Source organism: Coptis chinensis, chromosome 3 (assembly GCF_015680905.1).
Source record: "Coptis chinensis isolate HL-2020 chromosome 3, ASM1568090v1, whole genome shotgun sequence".
NCBI classification, from domain to species: Eukaryota; Viridiplantae; Streptophyta; class Magnoliopsida; order Ranunculales; family Ranunculaceae; genus Coptis; species Coptis chinensis.
The window spans coordinates 121,509,745-121,523,607 of record NC_141458.1 but is presented as its reverse complement, the minus strand read 5'-3'; the positions used below and the strand labels follow the sequence as shown (position 1 = coordinate 121,523,607).

At 35.7% G+C, this 13,863-nt stretch overlaps 1 protein-coding gene across 4 annotated transcripts; it reads right to left on the bottom strand.

Annotated features, from left to right (window-relative positions):
• Window positions 1–790: 790 nt before the first annotated feature.
• EDA30 (O-fucosyltransferase family protein) lies at window positions 791–6,882 on the bottom strand. Of its 4 annotated transcripts, none has more exons than XM_086597178.1 (10): window positions 6,395–6,882; window positions 6,230–6,314; window positions 5,968–6,038; window positions 5,800–5,888; window positions 5,432–5,675; window positions 5,015–5,127; window positions 4,835–4,925; window positions 3,307–3,435; window positions 2,178–2,731; window positions 791–1,787 (listed from the first exon to the last, which is right to left on the bottom strand). In XM_086597178.1, exons 1-10 carry the CDS (start codon window positions 6,581–6,583, stop codon window positions 1,337–1,339), a joined length of 2,016 nt encoding a protein of 671 aa, XP_086453304.1. In that variant the 5' UTR covers window positions 6,584–6,882; the 3' UTR covers window positions 791–1,336. The 4 variants fall into 4 exon arrangements, with proteins under 4 accessions (XP_086453304.1, XP_086453305.1, XP_086453303.1 ...); XM_086597179.1 differs by having other exon boundaries at window positions 5,800–5,862; window positions 5,968–6,041; window positions 6,395–6,879; XM_086597177.1 differs by having other exon boundaries at window positions 5,968–6,041; window positions 6,395–6,859.
• Between the last annotated feature and the right edge of the window lie 6,981 nt (window positions 6,883–13,863).

Here is a 13,863-nt window from a genome sequence, read left to right as displayed (position 1 = left end):
ACATGCAGAGATGGAACTCTTGGCAGCACCATGAGTCACATCACAATTGCAGCTTCTTTACCATCATTGAAACAATTCGATATCATCTAAAACGTACTACAAGTGACGAGTATCTATGAACAAAGGGGTAAAGTACTAAAGTCCCATGGAACACTGTAGCTTGAGAAAATGGATATTAGCCTAAACTAATGGTGTTCGCCGTGCGCTGCAACTGAAGGAAACTGGCCTGTCCATATCTATTATGAAGACTTTAAGAGTCCAGGCTTTCGCGTTAATGCTTGTAATTGCACAATTCAGACCATTTAGGTGCTTACAAGCTACAGCCCATTTATTGAAGTCCTTAAGCTAACAAAATAGACTGAAAATGCAACAGGAAGATGTTTGCTCTGGTTTTACAGTTTCTGCAAAATACCATCAGCAACACTATACCTATCATCATCATCAATTATTGGAAGGTTTAAGCAAATATATTTGCCGAAACATTTAATCATGAGCGTAGAAATTGTGCACATCATTATCATAAAAGATGGGATTCCACACAAGCAAATGAAAAATACTTTTTCCTGGTGTCTGTTGTCAATCAACTTCGATAATTCGGAATTACAGGCAGAGACAAAGGAGCTTAGACTCAAGTCTTCTTACTTAGCAACCAAAGAAATAATGTTCAAATCACACGACGAACTAGAGTGAGAAGAAAATTGCAAGGCCATAGAAATAAGCAGCGGTTGAAAAAGTTTATCTTGCAAAGAATAGGCATTTAAAAGGATGACAGAGAGCTAGCTAATACATGTAACAAACAAAAATTCAAATCTGATTCGCACTTCAAAAATGATTTCCTTTCGTGAGATTTGCAACAGTCACATCCCCAAACATGGGAGCATAATGGTTGCTCGGGTTTCTATAAGAGCAAAAAGGACAAGTAAACTTGAAAATTATACATATAAAGTTTGACGTGTGTGTGTAAGAATAACAAAAACCTTTAATTGCTTATCAGCTCCGCATGGACTCTGCAGCTTCAAATTCTCTACGTCCGCTTATACAGCATAATGAGCAGTAGCTGCAGGCTGGAATCAGATCACACGGCTCCATGAATTTTTCAGTAGAACTTCGACTTTCGAGGGCTTGGATGGATTAAAACAAAAGAATGTCCGTCATAGCGTGTAAAATCCCAACAGGAAAATTGAAATGTCACCTGCCCTCACTAAAATTTTGAAGGATTCATAACCTCAGCAGTTGTCCTCCTCTATGGGAAAAAGAATGTCATCCAGTCACGTGTTGACAAAATTGATTGCTGTTTCCATTTAACTGGAAAGAATATTATCCTGTAAGTCCTATCTTAATCATTAGGATCCATCTCATCATCCTGCTCTGAGGACGGTACAGAGTCCATTCTGCTTCCATTGTCATCAAATTCAGTTTGCCCGTCGAAATCTATTTCATCTTCAGAGGGCTCACTGTCAGTTCCTTCTTTTGACCTCACAGCCTCCAAGGAAACCGTTGCAAGACCATGCTGCATCCACTTTGGGCACTCATCTTCACCTCCATACAATACTCTGTCATTGCCGTCCTTTATTGGGCTTGCGGTCTTGGCATATGCAGAGGTCCTACAAGAACATTCAGGAAGAGGGTGAGCAAGGAACGAGGCTGGCTTTGACAGGCTGGATTCCCTTGTAAGGCCTTCCTCGCCCAAGCTTTTGTTAAGATGTCCTTGCACCATGAGTGACCAATTGCGTCCTGGGTAATACAGATGCTCACGGGTTACGTTGAAAAGTTCAACAAGAATTCTTCTGTTTAAAAGAGAAGGGAACAGGATCAGAAAGGGATGAGAGCAGCATATATCAAAGGGATGTGAGGTAATATACAGAAACTAAGGTGCCAACACTTAGACATGTGAAAATATACAAGGAAAAAAAAAAGAAAAGGGAAAAAGGAATTACAGTCATAATTGACAAATAGGTTCCACGGGACAACTAAAATACCAAATATTATCAGGTACCACTCATAAGCATTCGGTTAACATGCAATTGCATCAACCTTCATATTTATTTGGTACTTGAGCAAAATCACTCGACTACTTTGGATGATAATTACTAAGCGTTGGAATATAGAAACTATAGTTCCAACACTTGTTTCAGCTAGCCAATTGTATTGATGACAATGAAAATTCTGTTAATTACCTGTCTGGCCGATATGTTCTAGCAGATGCCATCTCATACAGCCGGTGACCCATTACCAAACTTGAAAAATCAGGCGATCCACTACCGTCATTATTAAAACCCGGAAAAAATGTGTCTGCTTCCACTGAGACAATATAATCAAGAGCATCCAAGAGCAGTTTGTGAGCTTGCATCCTCAGATCGGTAGGAGTAGGATCTGGTTCGGTGTCTGTCTCTGTTATCCAACCATACCAACCTTCCTTTTCATGTTGATAAATAGGTCGATCTGGAGGTGGAGGAAGAGGTCGGGGACGAGGACCAGCCTTACTCCATTCTTCTTGATTTTTCTCCTTCCTTTTGCCAGGAGGGGCCTCATGCGCATCCACAGAAGTAGGAGTTTCATAGCCAATTATGTTGTATAACTCTTGCTTGTTGCACAAGGCAGTACGATCCACTAAGTTTGCATACATAGCACGTAAAGGGATCAAAACCCTTTGACCACCAAATGTTTCAGACCCTGCTAAAAATATTATGGTTTTAGGAGGATATCCCATAGCTCGGAGAAGAAGACCAACCTGCAAAGTTCAAACAACAAAGGGTATGTTAGAAAAGCTATGAAGCAAGTACGTGCATATGAAAATTATGGAATGTTGTCAAATGTATCTTGTGCTTGTCTGTGTGATAATATGGGAAACACAAGGACCAGGTAGTTTACATGTTAAACATCGAAGTCCACGTAGACAGTGCAAACTGCAGACTAATACTACTGAATCAGGGTTGTCAATTGAGTATTATATAAGTATAATCATAATGATTTTTCAATGCTCGCTAAGCCGTGGGCCCTTTGCTCTACTTATTTAGCACACCCATGTTTATGAGTTTTATGACTCCAACCTTCTACATTCAACAAGTTTTACTGCAATGAAAGATACAATACAACAACTACTTATTAGTGAAGTAAGAGCATAGGCTTTGATAAGGATTTTTCAGCAGAAATCAAAGAAAAACAGAAATAACATTGTAAGTATGAAGTATAATCAATTCACAGCTACTATTAAGGTCTGTTGGTATCTCTTAGATCAGAATGAATCAGGAGGAACACAACCACAACATGTCAAACTTGCTAAATATATCGGAACCATAAAAGTACCTCTTCAGGCATGAGGGGGCATGATCCATTTTCTCTTCTCTCGTGGGAATCAATGTTTAGTTCTTCTTTAATTATCCCTCGTTTGATCATCTGTGCCCTTCTGTACTGTATAAGCTCAGTGTGAACATCCTGGACAATTGCAAAGAAACAAGTTAAAGTCAGAAACGCTTACTCAAGAAGGCTGACAATTGGCAATTTTAACCTTCCTCAAATGCAAAGCAATGAAATTACTAAAATATTGGTGGACCATGGAGGTATGGACCATACTCAGAAGTCGCTATATTAAAACTTACAATTAAGAGATTCTGCATGGCACTCCTCTTAGAAAAATTATGCCACTAAAATGTCTTTAATCCCTTAAGTCGGATGTCATTTACTGATGAGAATTGTGAGCCAGAACACTAAATGCTACCTTAATTTTTGAACATGTGGATGCCAATAGTTTTCCAAAAGACCAAAATACCAATCGAAGCAGAAGTCTTCAGTTATTGTATGAGAGTTCCACTGCTAAGACCACCAACATTAAACGCACAAATGGGACTCACTTGCATACTGAGAGTTGACTATTTGTTGCAGTAGAACCTTTTTGAAGAGGTCAAAAAGAGTTGCTAACAGGGGTTCTCTTTAAAAATTATTTTTGGGTTGACATGTTGTGAAGGGTTTTACCATAGGTACTTTTTTAACTGTCCCATCAAATAAGTAGAGGATTCATTAAGGCATGTCTGTAGGGTAGGAAATCGGGTCGGACATATCCAAAATCCGAATACCCTGGATTTGGAATTACACGTATATCCGATTAGCTATTCGTATTTGGGTTCGGATATTATTTGCTAAACCAGTCAGGTTTGGATTCGGATGTGAGTGCAAAACCAGCAAATCCAACTATATCCGAATTTAATTACATCTAATACGTAAGGAAAATAATATAATATAGACAATTTCTAAAATGAGGTTTGACCTTTAGAATATCATTTAAGAAACTAGGTCTAAATGAACATACAAGTTTTAAGGTATATTTCCAAAATGCAATTCAAAAAAGTCATTTGAAACAGAAGTTAATAGAGTTTCAGATTCAAAAAAATACGGGTTCCATCATCTATTTCAAATTTGGGTTTGATATCAATAATCAACCCCAACTTGGGTTCGGATTCGGATAAGTAAAAGTTTAACGGGTCCGCATTTGGAAATACCTCAATTCGGCCCGAATCCGATTCGTTTCCTGCCCTACATGCCTGTTCACTTAATTGTATGATAATGCTCAGTGCTCTTGCTCATGTTTTGTCACCAGTCATTGATGTCTAACTTCAGTTGAGATTCTATCGAATTTAATATTTATAAACAAGTGGCCGCCGGTTATCGTCCTTTTGATCAACAGAAGATGTACTTTATAAAAACCAGACATTTTGACTGGTCAAACAAGCACACAAGAGACTAGGCAGGTACGCAAAATTCAAATGGAATTGAGTGCGTTAGAGAAGGACTGGTGCTACAGACACGATAATAAATAGTAAATAGGAGTCCATATAACCTGAAAAAGCTCTGCGCAACCATGATATGCTAAAGTGTCTCTCCTGAGACCTGGATGGAAAGCTATGTAAGGTTGGCCCCCTGCTCGCAACCTGAAAATTTATTTTTTTGCTGATCAGTCTGAAGCTTACAGTTGCTAGTAATAACACATGAGCAAGGAAGCAAAACAAAGTTCTCTTACCTCGCCACCATCCGGTGCCCAAGTGCTTGAATTTCTGGGCGAAAATGAAGTGCATGGAAGGCCACCCTGCATCTAAGTCGTTGATATTCGGCCATGTTGGGGGGAAGAATGGACTGAAAGTAAATGGTCATAAAGCAAAATTAGTACAGTGCAACTGAAGAATAATACCAAACTAAGTTGCACAGTGTACGAAGAAGAGGAAAAACAACAATTACACATTCTTGAGTTACAGTGTTACTAGAAAAGTATCAAAGCTAAAGTAGAAATATTTTGCAAACTTCAAATCATAACAACTTTTAAGCGCTACGGAAATACAACAACTTTATTAGTTTCTTCTTGACCTCTATTTTGGGAAGGAAACAAGAAAAAACTTAACTTCGACACCTAAATCTCAGTGCACTACATAGTAATATATACCTCCAAGCATCCCCCATCTGTAAGCACCAATCCAATAGCTTTTGCTTCCTTCAACTTAGGTAAGACTTCGTTGATGTAAAAATTTGGAGAAGTTGAACTTTTCAGCTTAAACATAGGAAGCTCATTCCTTTTTCTGGCCTCCTTCAAACCTTTTGGCAGGCTCTTCACAACAATTATATCATTTGTAAGGGCTGCTATGAATTGTTCCTCATTGTAAAGATAGGAAAAACTTTTGAACCTGGAACTGCAAAAACAAAAGAGTGTGAAGAAGAAACCATGAGCACTGGCGTTTTCTCAGATTCGAGTTTTTGTTTGTTCTACAATTACAAACTAACATTGCAAGATAGTCAAAGAACCATCAAGAGAACCTTATGCCTTTTGATTGAGTGCTTTCTTGGATCTCTGGAATGACAAGACTAGCATTTAGAAGCCTGGATATGGTGACAAGATCACAAATCTAGCAATTTAACAAACATGTTACAAACTCTCAGTAGAAGTCAAATTCAGAACAAACTGATAGATAACTAGATTCTTACCGAAGATCGTATCTTCTCAAATCCACCATATATTTTTGCATAGATGAAACCATTGTTACGCTCAACTGGAACTGCTAAAGCAAAATAAAGTAAGATCAAACGTGCCCGGCTAGATTTTACAAAGTGCTATATTAACTGTCCCTAAAAGTTCCCAACCTATTCTCCAATTGAAGCATACTTTTTCAGCTAATTGATCCTAATATGCTTCTAAGGTAAAAAAGTCATACATAAATGATTAACAATTTGAGGCAGCTAAACTTACCAGGATATTTGATTCTGGGATTGGCATAAGGTTGCAAAGACTCCAAAGTCTTCACACTCCCCCATAACTTACGATATCTAGCACTCTGCATCAAAAAAACAAGCCCACTCTTAAAATTTTGTTTATCCCAAAAACACACTAATAATCTACAAAAAAAAGTATTACCTGTCTATTTAATTTCGGGGCAAAATCCAAACCGAACCCGGTAAATGCACTGTATTGTACTAAATCGACATTTGAATACTTGGCAAGAAGAAGATGCACTAACAATGACAGCAACGATAATACAAGACCACCGAGTGCAGCGAATTTAATCTTCGATTTGAAGACCATCTTATTATTCCACACAACCATTCATCAATCACTTCTGTTTTTTAATATCTACACGTTTTTAGATCGATTCTTTTTTATAAAGATCCATTTTTTAAACCAGAAATGTTTGAAATTGGAATAATCAAAATATCGATATTTTAATTTAAGAGAAAATTAAATTGTGTTTGTCTTTTGTGAGTTGCATGAAGAAAGGAAGTATATTGAGCTATTTTTGGATCTATAAATATTATTTTGAGTGTGAGAGAAGAAACCCGCTGCAGTGACCAGCTAGTTTTTTTTTTTTTTTTTTTTCCTTCCTTTCTTTGGTTTTGACTTTCTGTTATTGGTCACCAATAAATCAGTTGGTTTTATGTGTCTCATATTTAAATGTTTCCTTTTTTGGAGACTTGCTATATTTTTGCTTGCAGGAGGGGGTGTTTGACAAAATCTATGATGTGCAGTGCATTGTCGCCTATGCTGCACGTTTTGTATATATCGGTAGAACTCTAGCCATTTCTATTTTAAGTTTTTAACAGGAGAACAAAGTGTTTTTCAACGAGTTAGTAGTATGTGTACGAGAGTACGAGACTATGAGTACGATTTATTTATGAATTTGAAAGTTTTGAGTTGATTGCCTAGCATTCTGTATATATGAAATTAAATGGTCCGATGATATATTATGACAACAATTATATGTCCTCTATTTTCGGTTTATTTGATTAAATGTAATAAATATCGTTCAAAGAAGAAAAGCATGGGAGACTAGAGAGTGACTGTTAGAGACAGGGAGAGATTGAGAAGATTATGAATTGTATATTTCAATGAGGGGGAGGTTGGTGGTTTTGATCGTTGTGTGCTCTCGAATGGACGGACGTAAATTGCAAACAGATAATACATCTCAAGGCCCACTTATACGACATCAAGCTATGGAAATGTTTATATTTCTAGTTTTGTCATTATGAAAATCTAGATAGATCTCTGCGATGTGAGTGGTCAGTGGTCACACACTCACAGGGGCAGACGGTTCTTGTATCGAACTAATGCAATTTCTCAAATGTGGACATAGATTGCCCAATAGGCCTTGACCAAACGCTAGGCCCAATGAACTGGAATCGACGAATGCAAACTGAAGGGCTAGAATGCGGAGTTTGAATTCTTGAAGACTGTACGTGTGGGTTTAAAAATTTTATGAAACAAGAAACAAGAGCTACCAAAAATATCACGAAGCCCCCCATTTCCCCTTTCCCCTCTACCATCTCAAAGAACTTTCCAATGGCGGGATAACTTTCCTTCAAGTTTTGAACTGGAAGATCCAATTTGATTTTCGGCATGTTGTTTAGAGATAATTGTGTTCTTTCGTCGTGTGTTCTTTGAAGTTTCACCCTGGGCACTATCACCAACTGGCCTTGTTTGTTGAGGGCCGGAGGCCTGGGCTTTCAAACAGGGTGAAAGAGTATGACTATTGCTCACATAGTTGTCTGATTAATTAATGTGACAATAGATATGACTATACGAGCAGACCACGTAGCAGCTTAACATGGGGTGGGTATTGCACCAATGTCCAATGCTTACTCTTTGACACCGTTGCCTGTTCTAATCTTGTATGTTAATTATTTCCTCCAAAACAACATATACTGCAAAATGCCAAAAAAATTTTGGTCGTACGTTTCAGAAGTGGAGCAAGATTTCACATAGACGACAATCACATGAACACTTGACTCCTAACAATGAAACATCACCTTTTGCCGTTCTAGCTATGTTCCTACTTCCTCCAAAGTCCAAACCAGCACTCTAGAAAAGTGAGATAAACTTTTCATCTTTGAAAATGGTATCAGTTTGCTAGATCAAAACTCAAAAGAGGATTCTTGCAACATAAAGGCTAAGCAGTATTATTCTTGTTTTTGTTCTGAGAACTCCGAATTTGATTCCCTAATATGTTTATCATTTTTTTTTTTTTTTTTTTTATTCCCTAATATAGAAGTGGTAAAAAGTAGTAAATCTAGCAATTATATTTTTATATTTTTATGAAACAAGAAACAAGAGCTACCAAAAATATCGCGAAGTCCCCCCATTTCCCCTTCCCCCTTTACCATCTCAAAGAACTTTCCAATGGCTGGATAACTTTCCTTCAAGTTTTGAACTGGAAGATCCAATTTGATTTTCGGCATGTTGTTTAGAGATAATTGTGTTCTTTGAAGTTTCGCCCTGGACACTATCACCAACGGGCCTTGTTTGTTGAGGGCTTTCAAACAGGGTGAAAGAGTATGACTATTGCTCACATAGTTGTCTGATTAAATAATGTGACAATAGATATGACTATACGAGCAGACCACGAATAAAGCAATTGTAACATGGGGTGGCTATTGCACCAATGTCCAATGCTTACTCTTTGACACCGTTGCTTGTTCTAATCTTGTATGTTAATTATTTCCTCCAAAACAACATATACTGCAAAATGCCAAAAAAAATTTGGTCGTACGTTTCAAAGTTTTTTTTTTTTTCTGATTTCACATAGACGACAATCAAAAAAACAATTGACTCCTAACAATGAAAATCAATTTTTAGTGGGCTAAACTATGTTCCTACTTCCTCCAAAGTCCAAACCAGCACTCTAGAAAGTGAGATAAACTTTTCATCTTTGAAAGTGGTATCAGTTTACTAGATCAAAACTCAAAAGAGGATTCTTGCAACATAAAGGCTAAGCAGTATTATTCTTGTTTTTGTTCTGAGAACTCCGAATTTGATTCCCTAATATGTTTATCAAATTTTTTTTTTTATTCCCTAATATATAGAAGTAGTAAATCGAGATGCAGTGACGCCTGTCGGTTGAAGGCTTGAAGCTTTGAAAGGCACAAGTTGTTGAAAATAGACCCTCAAGTCAGGTCTCATTCAAACTTTGCATTTGGCTATTTTGCTTACACCATGTGGCGAAAGCTTCGAATGAGATTTATATTAGTAATATTCCAAAAGGGACCACGTCTCGATTGGTTCCTCTCATTCTTGTATTGATTTCTTGAATTTGGTTTATTTCATCTAAATGATGCAAGGTCAAAAGGTCCAACGATCCATGATATAATTTTCGTTTTGTTTTATTTTGATCGTTTGATTCTCTCTGGCTTCCCAAGCTAGGAAAAGAAAGCCCAAACATAAATTTTTACAATAGTTTGTTCATTTTTCATAAATTAAGCATTACTTCTTACATTTAATTGGCATAGTATACAACCTACTATGCATATTTTTGCACTTTGGATATTATACAATTTTCCAATCACTATATTACATTGTACTATAAAAAAAAAATCATTTTAATACTTGGAAATATTTCCGGTCATTTTTTGTTGATGTGGCCACCATTTTATACCACGTGTCCGGCCATTTAGACATGTAGCATTATTTGTGCACGTGAAATACACGTGACATGGTTTCGCAATTTAGAAAACTTGAAATTGAGAAAATGGTCTAACCTTCCTCTGTTTTCCTCTATTTGAAAACACTATTGATTTGAAAACCCTAACTCTCAAATGTCGTCCACCTCTATCAATTCGAATCGTTTATGTTTTGTGGAGAGCCATCTCCTTTGGTAATGTCAAAGATTGTTGCAAATTTGGGAAGAAAATTTTTTGGTTATACAAATTACAAAACTCACGACTGTGGCTACTTTGATTGGGAGGACACCATTCCAAAATCAACAAAGCAAAGGTTCATTGACTTGTATAAAGAGGCTGACGGATTGAAAGAAAGTTTGGAGGAAGCTAACATGAAAAATGTGGAGTTGCAAGGAAAATTGAATGTAATTGTTCACTTTGAGAAGAAGAAGAGAACAGAGTTGAAGAAAAATGTGATAGCTTTGGAATGCCAGAATTATAAGATGAAGAAAACTTGTTTATTGTTGGTCGTTGTAATCCTGCTTTATAAGTATTTGTTTGGTTAATAAGTGATGTGCATTGTGTTTTTGTAAGTCTATAATGAGTTCAATGAAATTATAATGAAATTATAATGAAATTGTAGACTTCCCTATAACATTGGTTTCTGTGTTTCTGAAACACTGGTTTCTGTCACTCTATGTGTGTAATGAGTTCAATCAAAATGCATTTGATAATTTAACATAGCAAAAGCAAACATTAAGCATCACTACGTCAGGACTTGATAATTTAACATAAAACAAGACAACCAAGCTAAAAAAACATAGAAACAAGAACAAGACACTACCTAGATAAACCTAACAAACACGCTTCAAACATCACTTCACTTCAAACATACACCAAGACATCCATCACTTGTTAGACTTCTTGGACTTCATACAAACTCTAGTAGCAGCAAGACCCATGATAACCTCTTTAACTTGCTGCTTGGATGGTGTTGGTGCTTCTTTTGCTGCTTCTACTACTTCTTTTGCAATTGTTCGTTGCTAACCTAGCTTAGAGATTTTCTAGACTTCTTTTTGAATCCAGGTGGAACTTCTGGACTTGGTTCTCCAGGTCGACTTGCCTATCCCTCCTCCAACAGTTCAATGATACACATCCTTCCACAATCATCACAAGGCTTCAGATTAATGGCATCAGTTTCATAAACAACCTCCATGAACACTATCTTCCCCTACTTTATTTGTATGAGCTCCCAAACTGCATCAAGTGCTCTTGCAAAAGTTTTGGGTCCCGCAACCTCAACATGGATCATCTTGCCCTTGGTCATTTTCTTTTCGAATCTAAACCTAAGTACACAACCTCTACCCCTCTAGGACACAGTTTTATAGATTTATAGATTGCATACCAAACACCACTAATTATCACCAACTATAAAGTTCAAAATTAAAACTATAACACTATTTACAAGACATTGGTCAAATCAATTTTCAATATGTTCATTAAAGAGAGAGATATGACAAAAAAAAAACCTGTTTCCTTACATTCAAAATATGTTTCCTTACATATTTTGAGAGAGAGAGAGAGAGAGAGAGAGAGAGATGAACTTGTTCTTTGCATGACCATGTTTGAGACAAGCATACAAAACGTGGCACTTTTGATAATCACCAATTTATGTAAACTAACTATCTATGCGTAAAGACAAATAATCAATCAACTAAACAAGTGCTTAGATCAATATTCCTACTCTCAAATAATAATGAAGTAATATAAAGAGTATGGATTCGTTTCACTCCTAAACTACCAAGACATAAAAGAAATTCAACGAATTTAAATCACAAAAAAACAATGGTGAGAGTAATATTATGTTGAAAGATTTCTGTTCTACGATTATACTACGTATTCAAATAAATCTAAATTAACTAAACTAATATAAATAGGGTTTTGATGGAAGAGAAAGTTATAGAGAAGAGTAATCAATTCACCTAATGATTAATTTCAAGCAAGAATAGAATTATTCATTGAAAATAGATCATCTTTAGATTTTCACACAATGATCCAACCTAAAGCCTCAAACTTTATCATTCATAGCAATAACCTACATCTCTATAGTCATTATTACTAGCATGTAGGATTATTATAACCAAATCTCTCGACTTAATTACAACAATCCCTAGTTTTATTTACTATATGATTATTTTGGAAGTCATACAATAAACTAAACTCATTGAAATATATACACAATTAAATAATTCTACTAAGCAATCTATTCTTCATTAGGCTTCATAACCACTCCCTCTAATGGGGGGATTAGCCTAATTTTATTAGATTAATTAAACTAAAATAATAAAAGAAAGACATAATATAAAGAAGAATTAATTAAATTGAATAAACTAAAGCTTTTATTAAAAGGTTCTAATGGAGGCTACAAATTAAACTTATAAACTAAAACTAAAAAGGGAGAGAGAGATAGTTTAGGGTTTTTATTCTCTTATATAATGATACAAAATCGTGCATAGGTTTTTAGGCTAGGTTATGGACCCATAAATCAAGTCCATAACCCAATTGGTTGAATCTAAGACTTCCAATTCTGGTCGTGTTATTGTAGCATATATTTTTACCTATACTACTCTGATTGAGTCAAGTCCTAGACCATTTGAAAGAGCTTTCTGAGCCGGTCATTTTGATATAAAATGGGCCCAAATCCGAAGTTTGAGTTCAAAGATATGGCTTTTTGAAGTTCTGTTGACTTTTCTTCATCTCTTTAATCCGTTTGACTTTCACTTAACAGTTTTGACTTGGGGTTTTTAAGGGCTTTTTCTCCATTAAATTTGGGTTTTCTTCATGGAACTTCCCTAACAATCACTTTAGCTCCTTTTAGTGCCTAATTAGTAACGAATTGACATTTATTTAACTCCGAAGCATAAAATACTCAAAATCACGTAATTAGTGATAAACCTATATTACTAATAACATAATTGGCTAAATATAAATACTATTAAAGGGTTTAAACTACAGTTTTGAGCTCTTATCAAATCACCCTCAAACAACATCTTACTTGTCCTCAAACAAATATGTGAAATTAAAATAAGTGGCTATTAAAACAACATTAATTTTAATTTATTTACCTCTTAACCGTGTTAGTGGTTCACATGATTTTCAAAAAAGTGAAAAACAAAATGTAGTAAGGTTGCCTTGTACCTTGTTTATCCATGAGTGTACGGAGTACCTTGCGTGTAAAAGTGTTTTGCAACTCTTATATACAATCATATATATTTTGGGATTTCGAATTCTGGAAATTTAGAAAATTGAAATTCACAATATTTCGACCCTATGTTGTTTTCTGGGCAGTTTAAACGCCTATTAATCGCCGCTTAATCGGTGCATAAGCGCCATGCACCACTCGACCGATCCAATCAAAAAAAATTTAGAGGTCTGAGCGGGTGCTACAAATTGGGTGATTTGTTTCGCTTAATCGGACGATTTCCAAGAAATTGGTCTAACACAAGCGCCCCTTAATAGTTTTGCCAATTTTGTTGTTGTTGTTGTTGTTTTTATATATATATATATATATATATATATATATATATATATATATTTTTTTTTTTTTTTTTTTTAAGACTTTAAGTTTACAAAAAAGCCCAAAACAGAAAAACCCACAAATCCATATTGAATAATTGAAAACGTTTCGCTCATCACCGAGGAAACACACAATCAAACCCGTAAAAAAAAAAAAACCACAAAAAAAAAAAAAAAAACCACTCCAGCACTCAAGCACTCCGTTACTCATGCTAGTATTTCTACTTCTTCTTTTCTTTATTCTTTTTCTTTCATATTTGCTTAGGAAGTTTTTGTATCTTATGACGTTCTACACTTATACTACGTAAGTAGACAGTAGAGTACTCTTTCTACTTTTTCTAGCATTTTGAGGAATTAAGAAATGAGTATGAGACTATGAGT

Coding starts and splice junctions, on each gene's coding strand:
- EDA30 (XM_086597177.1), bottom strand. CDS start 6,583: ATGGTTGTGTGGAATAATAAGATGGTCTTCAAATCGAAGATTAAATTC. Junction 5,889..5,967: donor TTGAGAAGATACGATCTTCG/GTAAGAATCTAG, acceptor TTAAATTGCTAG/ATTTGTGATCTTGTCACCAT. Junction 3,436..4,834: donor GTTGCGCAGAGCTTTTTCAG/GTTATATGGACT, acceptor GCAATTGTCCAG/GATGTTCACACTGAGCTTAT.